This window comes from Notamacropus eugenii, chromosome 3 (assembly GCF_028372415.1).
Source record: "Notamacropus eugenii isolate mMacEug1 chromosome 3, mMacEug1.pri_v2, whole genome shotgun sequence".
Taxonomy (NCBI): domain Eukaryota; kingdom Metazoa; phylum Chordata; class Mammalia; order Diprotodontia; family Macropodidae; genus Notamacropus; species Notamacropus eugenii.
Genome location: NC_092874.1, coordinates 288,861,212 through 288,877,620, shown reverse-complemented (window position 1 = coordinate 288,877,620; position 16,409 = coordinate 288,861,212). Strand labels below are relative to the sequence as shown.

Here is a 16,409-nt window from a genome sequence, read left to right as displayed (position 1 = left end):
AAAGCCCGTCTGTCAGTCGCATATCTAGAACTCAGAACACATTTTCCCATAAAGAAAATGTACTTAGGTCCCCAAATTATCCCCCAAGAACCAGTTCAACCCACAGCACACTTGAATGCTATGGCTAAAAAGAAATCAGCCTGGTCATCCATGCTTGGAAAATAAAGTAAATGGAAAACCATAAGCTGCTTGATTATATGTAACTGAAAATTTTTGGCATGGACAAAATTAGTGCAACTAGGAAAAGGAAGAAAGAGATTGAGAAAAAGAGGGTAGAAGTTGAAGGCAGCTAAGATTACAAGGCAAAAATTAACTGGGGGAAAAATCTTTGCAGCAAATTTCTCTGATAATGATCCCCTTTCCAAGAACTCATTCAGCTTAGTAAGAATAAGGACCACTCTCATTGATAAATGATCAAAAGATGATGAACAGGCAATTTCCAAAGGAAGAAATCAAGCTCTCAACAGTCACGTGAAAACATGCTCTAAATCACTTATAGTTACAGAAATGGAAATCAAAACAACTAACACTCATTAGATGTTGGCAAAGCTGACAAAAAAGAGAAAATGACAAATGTTGAGAGCTACAGGAAAACAGGCACATTGACACACTGTTCATGAAGCTGGGAACTGGTACAATGATTCAGGAAAGACACGTTGGAATTATGGCCCAAAGTTACTAAAGTGTGCATGCCCTAGGACCCAGGAATACACTACTGGACCTATAACCCTAAGAACTAAAAGAAAGAGGAAAAAGAACTCTGTCTACAAAAAAGTTAGCAGTTCCTTCTATGGCCAAAAGAACTAAAAACTAACAAGGAGGTACACTCATCAAGTAGGATATGGGGAATAAATTACAGTATGTGAATGTAATGGAATACCATTGTGCTGTGAGAAATGAAGCAAAAGATGGTTCCAGAGACACCTGGGAAGATCGGTACAAACTGATGGAGAGAGAAGTGAGCAGACCCAAGAGAACAATTTATATAAGATCAATATTGTAAAAACAGACAATTCTGAAAAGCTTAACAATTCTGATCAATGACATTATCAACCATGATTCTAGAGAGCTGATTAAGAAGAATACTGTACACCCCATGGTGGAGAGACGATGGACTAATAAGAGTGAGAAAAATACTTTTGGATGCATGTGAATTTGTCTTTTCTCCTTCCTTCTTTTTTCCTTTCCCCTTCCCTTCTTCTCTTCCTTCTTTTCTCTCTCCTTTTCTTCCTTCCTTTCTTCCCTGTTTTATTTTCAATGTGTGTGGAGGGAGAAATGGAAGGGAGAAAAAAATGCCTGACAAATTGAAAAAAATTATTTTAAGATTCTACGATTCTAATTCAGCTTTCAGCTAGCTCTCCTCTGGCGAAACTGCCTCAATCCCTTTAACGCTTTTCCTCACAGGACCTTTTCCCAGAGGAATCATTCTTGGTGTCCTCTATATTCTCTCCTGTTTCCTCAAATCCTTTTGGAAATATGATAACCCAAACTAGCCCTAATACCGTCAGGAAGGTTGATCTAGTGTAGAACGTAACGAAAGATTATTTCCTGGACCACGTCTATCAGGTTCATTTTAATACAATGTTATAATTTTAGTTTGAATAACAGTAACAACAGCAGCATGCCACTCACTCCTATTACCTTGTGATCAGCTATGACTCTGCTTTTCTAACTGGGTGGGGAGGGAGGAGAAGAGAGCTGTGTCTGATCTAGTCAGCCCGTCCTTAGCCTGTGTTTGCACTGTTTGGATTATTATTTATTTTCAACCTCCCTGCTCTCTTCAATATTTAAAAGGATTTGATCAGGGGAATGATGATCAGTTATTTTCAGTATCTGCAAAATACCAGCAAAAGCAGAGAATCAGAGCAGGGAGAACTTTGATGGGACATTAGGAATTCTCAGCCTTCCAAGTGAGAAGACACTCGAATGATTTCTTCTCATGACTCTATGATGAAAGTCTCTCTGTTCAAAAATTCTGTGTTTACATTGGACCAGGTGCTTTTTAATTTTATTTTGTTTGGCAACGGAAAGAGCTGGGCACAATCAACCCTAAGTAAGAATGTGAGGATGGCACCACATATACTTTGTGTTTATTTATGTAGGGAGGCAAGCAGGTAGAGAGACAAACACACCTGGATATGTTCGCAATAGATGTGCCATTGAGTGTCATAAATAAACTTATCTGAGTCTACCAATACTGTATATACTGATGGGCTAACAGGAAAAAAGATTTAACACCAAGATCTGGCAGTTCACTAAACAGTGCCTCACAAGATTATCATTCTTCTGATCAAAAGTGCACCATATTAGTCTGAATATGGTCTGTCCCCAAACAGACACTACTCCCAAAATGAGATCACTTTGGAAAGATATAAGAATTCACACACACACACACATCCTGAAGAATTCCACCATCATAAGCGGCACTAAGGTACTTTTTACAAATTGTACTGGCCAGGACAGCACAGATATGAATATCAGAATTACTGTCTAAAACATCCCAGGTCTGCCTTTGGAAGCCCAAAGGCTAATAAGGACCTTATGGTAGGGGGACTATGGGGAAAACCCCTCCCTGAGAATGCCCAGTATTGCTAAACCAAGAAGGGACACTAGTAGTGCACTAACAGGGAATGAAAAGACTCTGTAAAACACCCTCTACATATGCAAAGGGCCCATCTGCTGAAGACCAGTTACTCAAGTGACTCTGATCTACAAAGGAAAGTTTAAAAAATCTCCCTTGTCTCTACTTAAGCTTAAATCCCAACCAATGAGCTTCAGTATGTGGGGGTAAAGAGGTGGCTACAGCAGAACAATAGGTATTTGCTTATTTCCCAGGTGACAGAGGACAAGACAACACTGTCTAAAATCTTTCCTTCAAAGTCTCACGTTTTTAATTCCTCCAGTGACTGGGACAAAACCACCTGCCCAACCTTTCTCTAAAAAGGAGCACTTGCTAAAGAAAAGTCAAGAAAACTGACCGTCATACGTGATGGGAAACCATGAGGGTTCATTATGATGTCGGGGCAGATTCCAGAATCACAAAACGGCATGTCTTCCTGAGGGACGATCAACCCACAAACACCTGGGGGAAGAAAGATGGGGAGTGAAAAGACAATGAGCCCAATGGCAGAATGGAGGGCCTGCACTTAAATCTTCCCACCCTGCCCCCAACTATCACCCCAACTTCCCTAATCTCATTCACCAAAGCAGTTTCCAACAGATCTGTAGGGAGTCTGGTAGATCAATAATTCCCGGCAGGTGGCAGCTAAAAGCAACGCACTGACGGTGTGCTCCTCCAACTTGATGCATCAGATCTGAGTGAATACTGGAGGTTTCACTTACGACCCCCTCCCAGTAACAATCTCACCCCTTTGAGGGCAATGTCAGGAGCCTATAATTCCCTCCCCCAACAAAGTTCCAGGGACAGTTTTCTAATTAGAGACCCTCCCCCACCTTTATTGTACATAGCTGATGTGCAATTAAACCAGGGAGAAGTTTAGGATTCAAATTTCAAATAACAAGGGCTAATTTGTCTCTGATGTGCTCACAGGTCTGTGTACACAGTTGCAAATACTCAGCTCTTTTGTTTGTCCAAGGTTCCTCTGGCTGAGCCTAAACTGCCTCAAGGAATTACAATGTCGATCTATCAGGGTAACATACAGTCAATGGTTTGTTGTAGGCTCAAAGTGTAATGTGTAAAAGTGTAAAAATCAACTCCTGCACTATTTCCAGCATTCAAGGCAATAACTATGAATGAGGATGTCAGGATTCCCAAGACAAAAACCAAACCTCATAAAAAAGGCACAGGTTTTCTAAATTTTGTGAAGTAAACTCAGAATTATCCTAGCATCCGTATCTTTTAGAAATGAGAATGATGTTAATAAATGAGAGGCTGGGTTTGGTTTATTTTCTTACTTTGACTTCCCAGTTATTAGAATACAAATAACGAATATGATTTAGTGTGGGAAAATTGGTTCACAATAAAACTGGTCAAGGACAAGTAAAATGATGAAAATGTTCTTATTTCAGTAGAAGGATGCCAACCTTTCATCTGCTCTACCTCCCAGGGTCACTGTGAGGCTGGAACCAGATAACGCATGGAAAATGGCTCTGTCAACCTGAAAGTCTCATAAAACTGTTCCATGTTTTTTATATTATATTCAGAAATGGATTAAATCATCAAAACATTGAAAAAGAAGTGATTCTGTAAGAAATGTTTGGTGCATCATCATCACTCATTCTTTTGGTCTGATGATCATCAAGTTAGAATTGAAAACCATTATTTTTTTAAGCCATGGCTTAAAGTCTAAAATTATATATAAATTTTCTAAAATGCTAAAATGTGGTGGGGTGGGGGCGCAGAGGGGAGAAAACTACTTGCTTAAGAGTACTCAGATTTCTGGGAGGCTGAATGCAGAGTCATCAAGTCTGAGAAGCTGAATGTTAGGGTACTTGCATTATCATTGGGTTTCTAATGTTTCTAACACTAAAGCACCCCCATCAAATCTACAGATGGCAAAGTTAGCAGGCTTTAGCAGGAGGTTAGCTAGTTGAGTACATTCTTATCTATGCTACAGTCAGGTTTAATCCTTCCTCACCCTGCGCTAAAAATCCATTTTTGCTGGCAAAACACTGGGACTACCAGGAAGGCTGGTCTGAAAGGGATCAAATAGTAAATCTAGGTTCACAGACACAAACACTGCCTGTTAGGACACAAAAATGTTAAAAAAAAAAAAAAAAGTTGGTGAGAAGGCTGGCCCCGTGACTCCTCTCCAGAAGGAATATAATTTTGGATTAGTGAGAGTGCTGGGAGATGACTGATGTAGTTGTATCCCTTAAAAAAAAATCCAAACCAAAAAAAAATCTCAAACCCCAAAACAAAAAGCAGGCACCCCCTTCACCAGTCAGTTCACAGGGGGGTGCTGGCGTCTACTCAGGAGGGAGCTTCTTGTCCACCCTCTAAGAAGAGAAAGTGGGGGTGTGGGGAAATAGGTGCATGAACTGAAGGGACTGAGCATGAAATACTCCTGGAGAGGGGAAGGGCAGAAAGATAACACACTCTCCCATTTCAAGTTTGAGCTGAGGTTTTTATTCACAAAGGCAGTCTGGTTATCAGGATGAGACAAATTCTTAAATCTCAATTTCTTATGACTGTTAACTGAAATCTGACTGAAATTGAGACCACAACTCCCTTTCTGAAGACTCTTTTCTTATAGGACTTTTTTGAAATATAAAAATGAAACTTTTAGGGTTTTTTCTTCCACTCACTTTTAGGAAATCCCTACCCTGCATCGGTACCAAAGGCACCTGTAAGCCAAAAATTAAATCTTCCCTAACTTAAAATTACTTTAGGCTCTGAAGACCCTTTTCTGTGCCAAGATGGTTCCCATAGCAGACAGCTCTGTGTTGTTTGTTTTGTGTGAAAGTGAATGATAAAAGATCCATGAAATCGACACAGAAAGGCAGAACAGCAGAAAGGGCCGAGGGCTCTCCATCATCGCGGCTTCTACCCTCTGCTGACTTGGAGAACAATGGCGGCTACACATCCCACCGCAGATCTAACACAGCTGTGCATTTCATTAAATGAAGAGCACTAGTGCCACAAGTAAATAATTAACTTATTCTGGTCCGCTGACTGTGCTTATGAGACCAGTCATAGCTGACAGATTTTAATACAAGTTAACACAAAGAGGGCATAATGAGCTTAGAAGTTAAAACAAAATATTTAGACAGAATCTGATGATCTCAAATGAGCTTGGCCAGTGGAAAAGTTCAGCTTCCAACAAAAACTTCTCCATCGTAGATATCTTCTTAAAAAACAACCAAAAAAACCCAACCCTTTCTTCAGTTTCAGAATCACTCATGCCTCTAATCATAATAGCAAAGCTTCTCTTCATCCTTCACACAAAACAGTAAATCTGTATTTTCTCTAGGGACTGGGGTGTAAAATTTCTCCCGATATTTAAACTCTTAAATGTTATGGTCATTTTCCTCTAACATTGGTTTAAAAATGTAAATGATATGCAGTTCGTTTCAATGTGTTAATACTTTCCTGAAGGCCCGAAAAGAGGATGGGCGACAAATAAACCATATCAAATGGAAAATGTTGTGAGACAATTACCAATTCATAGCTGGGATGCTTACACAGCATTTCATATTTTAAAATAAAATCTCAGTCTCTGGCTCATGCTGGTTTCTTAACACCACTGTTTAGAGCACAACCTCCTGGCAGTGAAATGCAAATACACTGGGTTAATATGCCTAAAAACATTCAATAAGCCAGCTAACCGTGCACTAAGGACTCCAACTAGGGGAGCTTCTAAAACACAGAAAATTGGCAACAAAGAAAACTTTTCCATCATTAAAAGTGTCATTCTGATGTCACCAATCTTAATACTGAGTTTATAAAGATGAAAGCAAATAGGAAACTAAAAGTACCTCAGTCCAAGGGCTAGTCTGCACCCAGAAAAAGCAAACCAAAGGGCTTCTTCAGTGGCTATCCTCAATCAGATGCTTGTGCTAATCTATCAAGTCTGTTTTGGTGGCAAACCATACGTTTCTAAGTGCACTGAGTCTGCCCCACACCCTTCTTGTGATCCAGGGAACCCTTTGATTCTCCCAGGAAGCATGGCCAGCTACAACTTCTTTATCACTTTTGATATTTTTTAAACCCTCCAACACTGATGTAAAGGATTAGTTTGGGGTCCTATTTTAATCTGATTATAATCATCAAAATTAAGAGAAAAAAGAAAAAAACATCTGTTGAACACGAGATAATTTATTATTTTACTGACAACCAACCCTAATCTAAGTACTGGCCCCCAGTGTTTTATTATTTACCCTTATTACTTAGAGTGTTAAGACTGTTGGACCTGGAGTCAGAAAGGCCTGAATTCAAATTCAGCTTCAGATAGTTGTTAATTTTGTGACACTGGGCAAGTCCCTTAACTTCTGCATTATCTGTAAAATGAGGATGATATATTAGCACCTTTCAGGGCTGCTGTGAGAATAAAACATTATTAGTAGAACACCTGCACATTTTAAAGTGCTATAAAAATGCTATTATTATTCACCCATCTGCACAGGACTTATGCTAATAAGGTTGTTTCATGTTATTGGCTCCTCCCCAGCCCTTTCCAGGTGAGGAATCAGAGGTAAATTCCAGGGCCCACATCAGAGAGAAATCAGGAACAAGCAGAGCCCACCACCATCCCCATCGCCTGCACCAGGCTGTGGGGTTCTTCACTGCTGCTTATCCCACGGGCCGATCATTTCATTAGAAATATTTCCAAAACAGACAACAACAATCAGAGGTTCAGATGCTTTCTGAGGCTCCTGGTGAGACACTGCCTAGCAAGCCATACCGTTATTCCACCGAGCCAGACTGAGAAGCTTGCTCCCTACAGCCTGGCCACATCTTCTGCTCACTCTAAGTGTGGTGAAGGATCTTGTCCCCCAGAGCCAAACCACTTGGTACCGAGGGCTGGGCTGAAGTCATCTTGTGGAGGTTTTAACATCACTTACTACACAGGATGAGGCTGGGTGGTTGGCAAAGGACAGCAGCTCCAGAACATATCCTCTTACCAAGTTCCATGAAAAAAATTCAATTGATCAATCTGGGAAAAGATGACTTTTTTACAGAATTTATCACTACACCTTCATTCAAGACATTCTTCTCCACTGAATTTAGAGTTTCTCTGGGTTGCTTTTCTATAATGAAATACATCCTCTCCTTTCACTTAATACATCTTTTAGGGGTAAAAGTTTCCTCTAAATATGGAAGTCACTCACACATTGTAGCAGATCATGTTTGTGTATGTGTGTATGTGTTTGTGTATCATGTTCTGATTTGTTATACGATTTCTTTCATTTATCTTAGTGTGACTACATAGCATGACTATAGTGAAAATATACTCAATAGGAAAGTATATGTAGAATCTATACAGAATTGTATGCAGTCGTGGGGAGGGAGGGGGGTAGTGGGGAGTAGGTGGGGAGGGATAAAATCGCAATTGTATGGCAGTGATTGTTAAACATTACAAAATTAAAAAAAAAAAGTTTCCTCTAGTCAGGAAAACTCCTTTTCTTTAGGACCCTATTAATAACAATCTAAATCTAAAACAGTCTACACCCGATTTTCTAGGTCATCTAATTCTAAGAAGAATAAGAGGGCATGTTATATGATATTGTGGAATGGAAATTATTCTGAACCAGACAAGTGAGACTGATGACCCTCTTTAAAAGATTTTCTGTATGATAATGGATAAAACTCTCTTTCACTTTGATGGGCCTTAGTTTCTTGCTTTCTGAAGTGGGAGTAACTATCTACCTATTTTCAGTATTGGAAGAAAAGACCAGCTAATGCCTATAGGGTACTCGGAGGTCCTTGGCAGAAAGCACCTTATAAATACAAGGTAGTATAATTATCATCATCACCATCATTATTATTAACAAACCTAATGACCCAGCAGGAAGGATACTGGTATAGAAGGGAATAAGTTAGCGAACGGATGCAGCAGCAGTGTTATTGATTTTTACTGAAGGTGAAAAGAGAAGACCCATCCTGGATGGATCTGTTCAGGTCCTTTGTCATTATTAAGAGAGCCTTTCTTATAACTTTAGCCTCATCATGGCCAGGGCTGATATTCTGTAAAACCTGATAGAATGTTTACGACTGAGGAACATGTTGCTAAGAAGGGACTAGGCCAGAAGAAGGGCATGAAAGCTTTCAAACCAGTGTCATTATGGTGGAAGAAACGTTTTGTCTAGAATAAACTTATCTCTTATGAACCTTTAAATAATCAGAAATCAGGATCTCTACATGAAAATGTGAATCCCGATGAAGTGTTCCTCCTTCTCCCCTTTCCCTCTACCAACACTCGTTATCAAGTTAACCATTGTTCCCTACACATCACCACCCCCAAACAATCCCAAAAGGGAGGACAAAAATTGTTGGATCATATTAGCTTTGTCCTGCAGCTGAATCATTTCTAGATCGATCACATCGCTAGGCACATCCTGGTTGACATAATTTTAATTCAGTTCCTCCTTACATGTTAACAAATAAATAATGCATAGGAAAACTTGATTAGCTTTCTTATTAAACCATCACTCTAAATGAGAGGAGGCGCTAGAAGACAATGCTGTTTTTTACATGGCTTTCCCATGAGCTGGGGAATGGTTTGATGTGATAAATTTGCATAGTCTGAAGCACACAAAGGGCTAATTAATTGAAACCCCTACAATGGTCCTGGAAGGCACAACTGTAAAACAAGAGCCACAGGAACTTCACCAAACACACAGCACCCAAAGTGGCAAGAGCTTAATCAAATGTGTTCAAGGTCCACTACTAGGTAACCCAATTGGAGATTTTTATTCTATGCCATAAAACAGCTAACCACCCAGTTTCAAAGGTTTATTTGGGTATTTACTGAAAGGTCAAGAGGTTGCTTGCTAACTGTTTACCCCAAATTTTGTCCTGTAAACAGCAAGTTAAATAATGCCTCAGCCCAACGAGGGATCTGTCTGTCTGCACCAAAAAGTGCTGAATTTTAATATTTGTGCCAGAGCTGCCAAATTTCTTTTCTGGTAAAAGCCTGGGAAGATCATAGACTGATTGCCCTGCGCTAGCTCCTTTTCTTCCCCTCGCCCTGGGGGCTTTTATTAGAGCAGGATCAAACAGAGGAGACACCCCAAGTCAGACCAACAGAACAGGGGGCTGTTTCCACCATCAGACTGGCAGGAAGTGCTTTCAAAAGCACAAAGCGCTATAGAATTTTGAGGTGTTGTTATTAATAATTATCTGCTCGTTAACTTTTTTTTAAGATGGACTCAATTTTTAAAGACTTCCAGACATAAAAAAGGAAAACAGAAAAATGAAGGCCTGGAGACATTAGCACTTTCACACATGAAGTATTATTCTTTCCTTTCCACGATCTCTTTACAAAAAGCTTCTTCAAAATTCACAATGTGCTTTCTTGAGAACATCTCTATGAAATAAGAATTCTTTCACAGGTGAGGAAAGCAGGGTTTTTTCCCTCTTTCTGTCCAATAATTCATCAAAAAGATTTTTTTTTTGGAAACAAATGGAGCAGCTTCTTAAGTGCGCTCCCCCCTAAACTCCCTCCTAAGGGTTAACCAGAAGAAGAAAAACCCAGGAAATGGAATTTCCCTTGATCAAGAAGACCCCAAAAGAGCAAAACAATGTCAGCTGAAGTTTGCTGCACTGAACCATCCCAGGGAGAAACTGCTGTTCAGATGAGAACATGCACGCATTCACAAACACAAATGCTGCCTTTATTTAATTGAAACAAGCTTCCTTTTCTTGAAGAATTTACATGTGGATGCTGCAAGAAGGTTTGAACCATCATCTCAGGTCTGCAGCCATTCAAAAGCTTCTGGGTTCCGACAACCAGAATTAAATACAGTTTTTCTCCTCTCGGGCTGCTGTCAGGCTGGCTTCTCAGGTCTGTGACCCGCATGACCTCTGCTGGAGGTGTTAATCCTTTTTCACATGAGAGGCTGAGAAATGGTCTTTCAGAAGTGACATATTGCTTTTTCTCCCTCCTCACATCAAAGGAGTCCAATTTTTTCCTTTCTCATTGCCTCTTCAGCAGAGAAAATATGGGAAAACGTGGAAATAGAATAATTTGGTTTGCTTGGCACACAGATGAAACTTTATTTGAGTTCTTCCTCTTCATCCTTTGGGTCAACAGACAATTTCACCAAAGAATTTAAGAAAAAAGTAGAGCAAAAAGTCTGCTTACCTTCTAAATAAATACATCACCTACTTTGGAAACAAAAGGCTTATAACGTCTTTTTTTTTTTTTTTTTTGGGTACCTTCTCTACCTGTAGAATATATATCAGAGTGTGAGAGAAACACATGGCTTAACATAACAAGCCACTTCAATGTCATTTTATCTCACATGACATGTCAAGGATCACCCCTTTTCACTTGGTATAGTCTTTAGAACTCTCGAGCTAAATGCTGATGGGGAAAGTGAGCGAAGAGACACAGGCCACCGGACATCCTGGTCTCACATGCTCCTTTGGCCTGTCATGGCACAGCAATCAGGTAAGTCACATCTCCATTCTAAAGACTTGGAAGCTGCATGGAAAACTTTAGAGTGGATCAACAGTTCAGAGCTCTAAATACAGTATTTTTTCCCAGCTGAACTAAAAAAAAGAAAAAAAGAGAAAAATCCCTTCGTCAAAATAAAATAATAAATGCAGCATTGTGTGGTGGGGTTGTTGGGCGTGCAGTACAACTGGCATCATCTAAAGGACGATTTGCTTGAGAATCTTGAACAAAGTCTCCCCCACAGCACTCTTTCTCAGGCTAACAGCTGGTCACACATTTATGCCTGAGATCCATAACTGAACTCACAAAGGCAAGAAGAACCGAGGCTCTTCGGAGCTCTCCAAATGTCTCATCAGAAGATTTAAAGAATGAGAAATGGCTTGTTCTAGTTCCTGGATCTAAGAAGCAGGCTGGGAAGGAATACTGCCCAGTGCTAACTCCCTGATCTGCCTTTCTGTTCAACCTGCTGGTTTCTTTAACAGAAATGCTTTCCTTCTGGCTTTCCTTCATCCCTCAGCTCCCGGATCAATCCTCCTCCATTTCTGAGTCACAGAAGGTGATTCTGCTGTACTGTGTCTTCCTACATTCTTAAACAGCTACTGATAAAACACTTTCACTCTTTCCCAGCCCAGTAATTACACTGCTCTTTTGCTGATTCCCCACTAACTACTATTCATTCTCTTGCTTCACTTTACCCACTCAATCTCTCATCTTCAGTCTTTTTCCTAAAATTTTTAAAAATAACTTTTACATGCATTTATATTCTTTCCCCCACACATGGAACTATCTGGTTAGATTCCCCTTCACACTGCTTCACGTACCTACACGTTATCTTGCCACCCTGCCAATGACTGTGAAACAGAGTTGTTGTAACCATGATTTTTTTTTCATTTTTGTAACACTTGGAGGGAATATAGTAAGGGGTATGGAAAACAAACAATACAATTTACACTGTCTTGGAATTCAGGAGGAATCTCTGACAGCAGCTTTATGTTATACTTTTAAGTGCAAGACTTAATTGGGAAATCCAGGGGAGCAGGTAGAGCAGAGGGACACAGACTAACAAAAGAAATGTGAAATAAGCTTTAAGAAACAAGCTAACACAAGCTCGAAATGTAGATCCTTCTAAAACGAACGCTGGGGAAGGTGGCAACCTGAAGGTATTCTCACCACAGAGCGAACACCCATCACTCAAGTACTCCACAATGAAGGAGGCAAACACTAACCGAATTCACTACAACCCTTGTTCTGTCTTGTGTGTGGACACATATGTGTGTGTCTGTCAACAAACAGTCCAAAAGACTGCATGGTCAACAACTGCCTAGGTCAGGAGGCTTAACTGGAATGGTTACATTGAGTAAATCTTGCCAATGCCTGGTATTCCAGGCTGAATGCTTCAAAGCAACCATGAATCAATGTACAAAAATCATTCTGTCTTAGGACTCATCTATTCTATGAAGATGACCTCAAAATCCTTGTTTGAAGCCCTGGACCTCTCTAGTCCTCTACTTCCAGTTGCCTGCTGTATCTTTCCACTTGTATCTCAGTACATCATATCTAAAAAGACAAATAACAGTAGCTCAGGAGTCAGCAGGGAAGCCTTGAGTCAGGAAGATCTGGGTTCAAGTCCTCCTCCTGACACGTAGTGACCATGGGCAATTCACTGCCCTGGGCAACTTTCTAAGACTAGAAGTTCCTTGGGTGGAGAATTTTCAGACCAGGAGTTTCCTCTATTGATAAAATCCCAAGTCCAAACAAAAATCCACTGACTATCAAGGTGCTCCCTTGACAAAGTGAACTTTAAGCTGTGGTCTCCAGTGGCGGCTGTGGAGTGGGGTATGTGATCGACCAATCAGAGGATAGGAAGATGTGTCGCACACCTGGGGGAGGTGTCCCCTCTACTCCCCCACCCTGAAAGGTTAATTATAGGCTTATCTCCTACTCATTCTCACTTGGTCCCCTCTTGTAGCAAGTCTCCCTTGGGGGCCCCTCTGGGAGATGATTACCTCACCCAACACAGACACCCACAGGAGCTGGGCAGGCAAAATTCCTCACCCTGCATCCTCCCACCTCAGTACTGGCCCCCCCACCCCAATTACCCCAACTTCAATAAGCTTCTAATCTACACACACCCACCCACACATACACACCCCCCCACACACATACACATCCCCACACCCACATACACAACCCCCCCACACATATACCTCCACACCCACACACACCCATATACACACCCACACACACACCCCCACAAACACACACACGCACACACACCCCTCCAAATATGCCTTTCTGAAGTAGTAGAGAGCTGCACTTGGAATTTCAAAGATCTGAATTCTAATTCAGCCTCATATACTTACTAGGTATGTGACCCTAGGTAAGTCACTCAACCTCTCTTTGCCTTAGTGTCCTTATCTGTAAAATGAGGATAATAACAGTACCTCCTCCAATTATTGTGAAAACCAAATCAGACAAGGCACTAAATAAATGTTATCATCACTACTACTATTTCAGGCTCCCAGGCTCTCAATCTCATCATCCATGACTCCTCAAAGTTATCAGCGGTCTCTTCATTGCCACAGCTGATGATCTTTCCTCAGTCCTCACTGTTCTTTCTGGTTTGTAGCCCACGACATTTGGTCACCCTTTCCTCGGGCTTGCATACTCTGTCCTCTCTGGGCTGTCATGATACTTACCTCGGAGCTGTCCTCCCTCTTTTCTGTGTGCTTGTTGGTTTTCTGATTTCTAAAATGCGTGTTCAGTTCACTAATCTTCTATCTTTTCTGTTTTGTTAGCGTATGACGTATGGATAGGATCCCCCCAAGGCCTGCTGCAGCCACATCCCAGAAACTTAGGTGCGCTGTTTCATCACCGTCATTTTATCATCGTCGTCTTGCTTTGCAATATCCCCGTACCGCACTCCATCGTCAATTTTTGTAAAAGTTCCATGTGATAGAGTAATATGTACATTCTTCCACTGTCCCATTTAGAAGATATCAAGTCTTTTAACTCTAGTTTCACCAGAAATCTGAGTTCCATATTTTCCCTTTCATCTTTCTGTAAGGCTTGCCAAAACCAACATAAGGATACCGAAGTCTCCTGTCACCATTGTATTACTGTCTATGTCTTCTTGACACTCAGACAATGTTTCCTTTATCAATTTGGATGCAAAGGCATTTGGAAGATAGAAGTTCACTATTGATATTGATTTGTTGCCTAAGGTTTCTTTCAGCATAATATGTAGTTTTTTTGTTTTTATCTTTTTATTTTTTGAATGTTTTTGCTTCATCTATCAGATGGCATGATGGCAATACCTTTTATAAAAATCTATTTTATGCATAGTAAATTTTTTCTATTCTGTTTTATTTTGTGCATTTTTTTAAAAGAGTGTATTTCTTGTAGAAAATTTAATTTTTTAATCCAATGTTTACTCTTTTTCATTTATTGGATTGTTTAATCCATTCGCATTTAGAATGAGTTTTGTATTTTTTCTATCTCTAAAATTGGGGACTTTTAAAAGTTTATGATTTTCCCCTTTCTTCTGCTATAAAACCAGTTCCTTCAGTTACTTTAAACTTTTTTTAAGAAGTGGCCCTGTTCTCATTGTCTTCTCCTCCCTGAAGCCCTTCCTCTCATTTGTCATCTTTTTCCCTTGGGGCTTTGTTTATTGGTCCCTCTCTTCTGCTTATATATTTCTCCTCCTCTTCTTTTTTCTCAGTGAGGTAGATTTCCTCTTCAGCTAGCTGAAGCTCATTAGTTGGTGGGCTTTTCCCCCCATTTTTTTGTCTTCCTTTTTAAAAGGATTTTTTTTCATTCTCTTCATTACCCATCTTCTCTTTCTGTTTATTTTGGACCTGCATTCTCAATTCATGACTCCTACAATCCTCCAGTCTCTCTCTTTTCTCTGTATTCTTCATTCAACAGATCATATTTCTTCCTGGTGCTACTGTTTTTACTATTATCTATTTATGTTAAAAGTCTCTGATATTTCTTGTCCTAGAATCTTAGGTACTTTTAGCCTTCCCCCTCCCCTGCCCTTATTTTCCTTATGATGCATTTCTGACTCCTTCCACTTTGATTGTGTTTTCCTTGAGATTTCAACAGGTCTCAGCTTCCTCCCACATTGGGCAATTCACAGTTCAACCAGTCTAGATTTCTGCCTCAAATGACTTTTGGATGGTGAGAACTGGCCCCAGCTAGATGCTGTACTTTCCCCTCAGGCTTGGTAGAGTTCTGCACAGTCTATTACATGTACAATGTACTATCCTGGTGACCCGTCCCACTCCCTCTGTTTTTTAGCTCTCTGGCCAGTCATGAACAGTCCACAGCCTGCTTATCATGGCACTAGTAGAGGATGCTTCCCCTGGCACTGCGATGGGTGCTTCCAGGTTTTGGCCCCCAATAGCCTTTTGCTACAGAAGGACTATAGCCAAAAACAGTTGCTGAGGCCTAACAGAAGTTCCAGAGCCTAGAGCCAGGGCTCTATAGCACTGGAAAGGGGAAGTAGGGGGGAGAAGAATCAGGGTGTAGGGAAGAGTTTTGATGTAAGGTTCAGTTGTATCCTTGGGTCTGCTAGTGCAGCCTTATAGTATGGAAGGGGTGCTGCGTGAGCTCAGGCTAAGCAAGCACCAGTTTATGGGTTTTGGAGTTTGGTTTTTTCCTTTTGGATTCTTGCTGTCTTAGACCATGGAAACAGCTGAAGTTGCTAATACGGTAAATTTCTGACCAGTCAACTACTCAGTCAACTCCAATGTTTCCCATGACTTTGGGATCAAATTTATTTCATCCTTTTAAAATTTTCATTTTGTATAGGTTTTATAATACACATAATAATAATTTAAGAATGAGTAAATATATAGATTGGGAACGTATCATGCTCAAAAATTTCTAGATGGGAAAGTATAATCCAAAAAGTCTGGAGACCACTGATTTAAATTATTATTTAAATCACTAATTGGAGAATTTAGTTCCAATCACTTACCAGGAACACTTGATTTTAATCACTGTTTTCTACCAAGATTATGTTCTTGTTGATCATTATAAAACATACATTCTTATTATAAAATTATAAAACATATCCTTCCCAAATACCTACAGATATTTCACTATTATTTTAAACAACATGTCCATTAACACAACTCATCATTTTTCTCCCCTTCCCAACTGCCACACATCTAAGAGTGGTACCACCACTTTTCCAGTCTACTGTACCAGAAAAATCAGAGCCCTTTCCAAAAAGCACTCACATTATTTCATCTGCAATAATTTAATCTAAGCTTTCTTGGAGCAGATACTGGGCTTCCTCCTTCCCCCTCCCACCTACCC

At 40.3% G+C, this 16,409-nt stretch overlaps 1 protein-coding gene across 2 annotated transcripts in view; it reads right to left on the bottom strand.

Annotated features, from left to right (window-relative positions):
• POLR3B (RNA polymerase III subunit B) overlaps positions 1-16,409 on the bottom strand; it is a 152,790-nt gene that overhangs the window by 20,335 nt on the left and 116,046 nt on the right. For both annotated transcript variants that reach the window (XM_072655818.1, XM_072655819.1), the window contains one exon: positions 2,979-3,082. In XM_072655818.1, the coding sequence (XP_072511919.1) occupies positions 2,979-3,082 (104 nt within the window). The remainder of the gene's footprint in view (positions 1-2,978; positions 3,083-16,409) is intronic.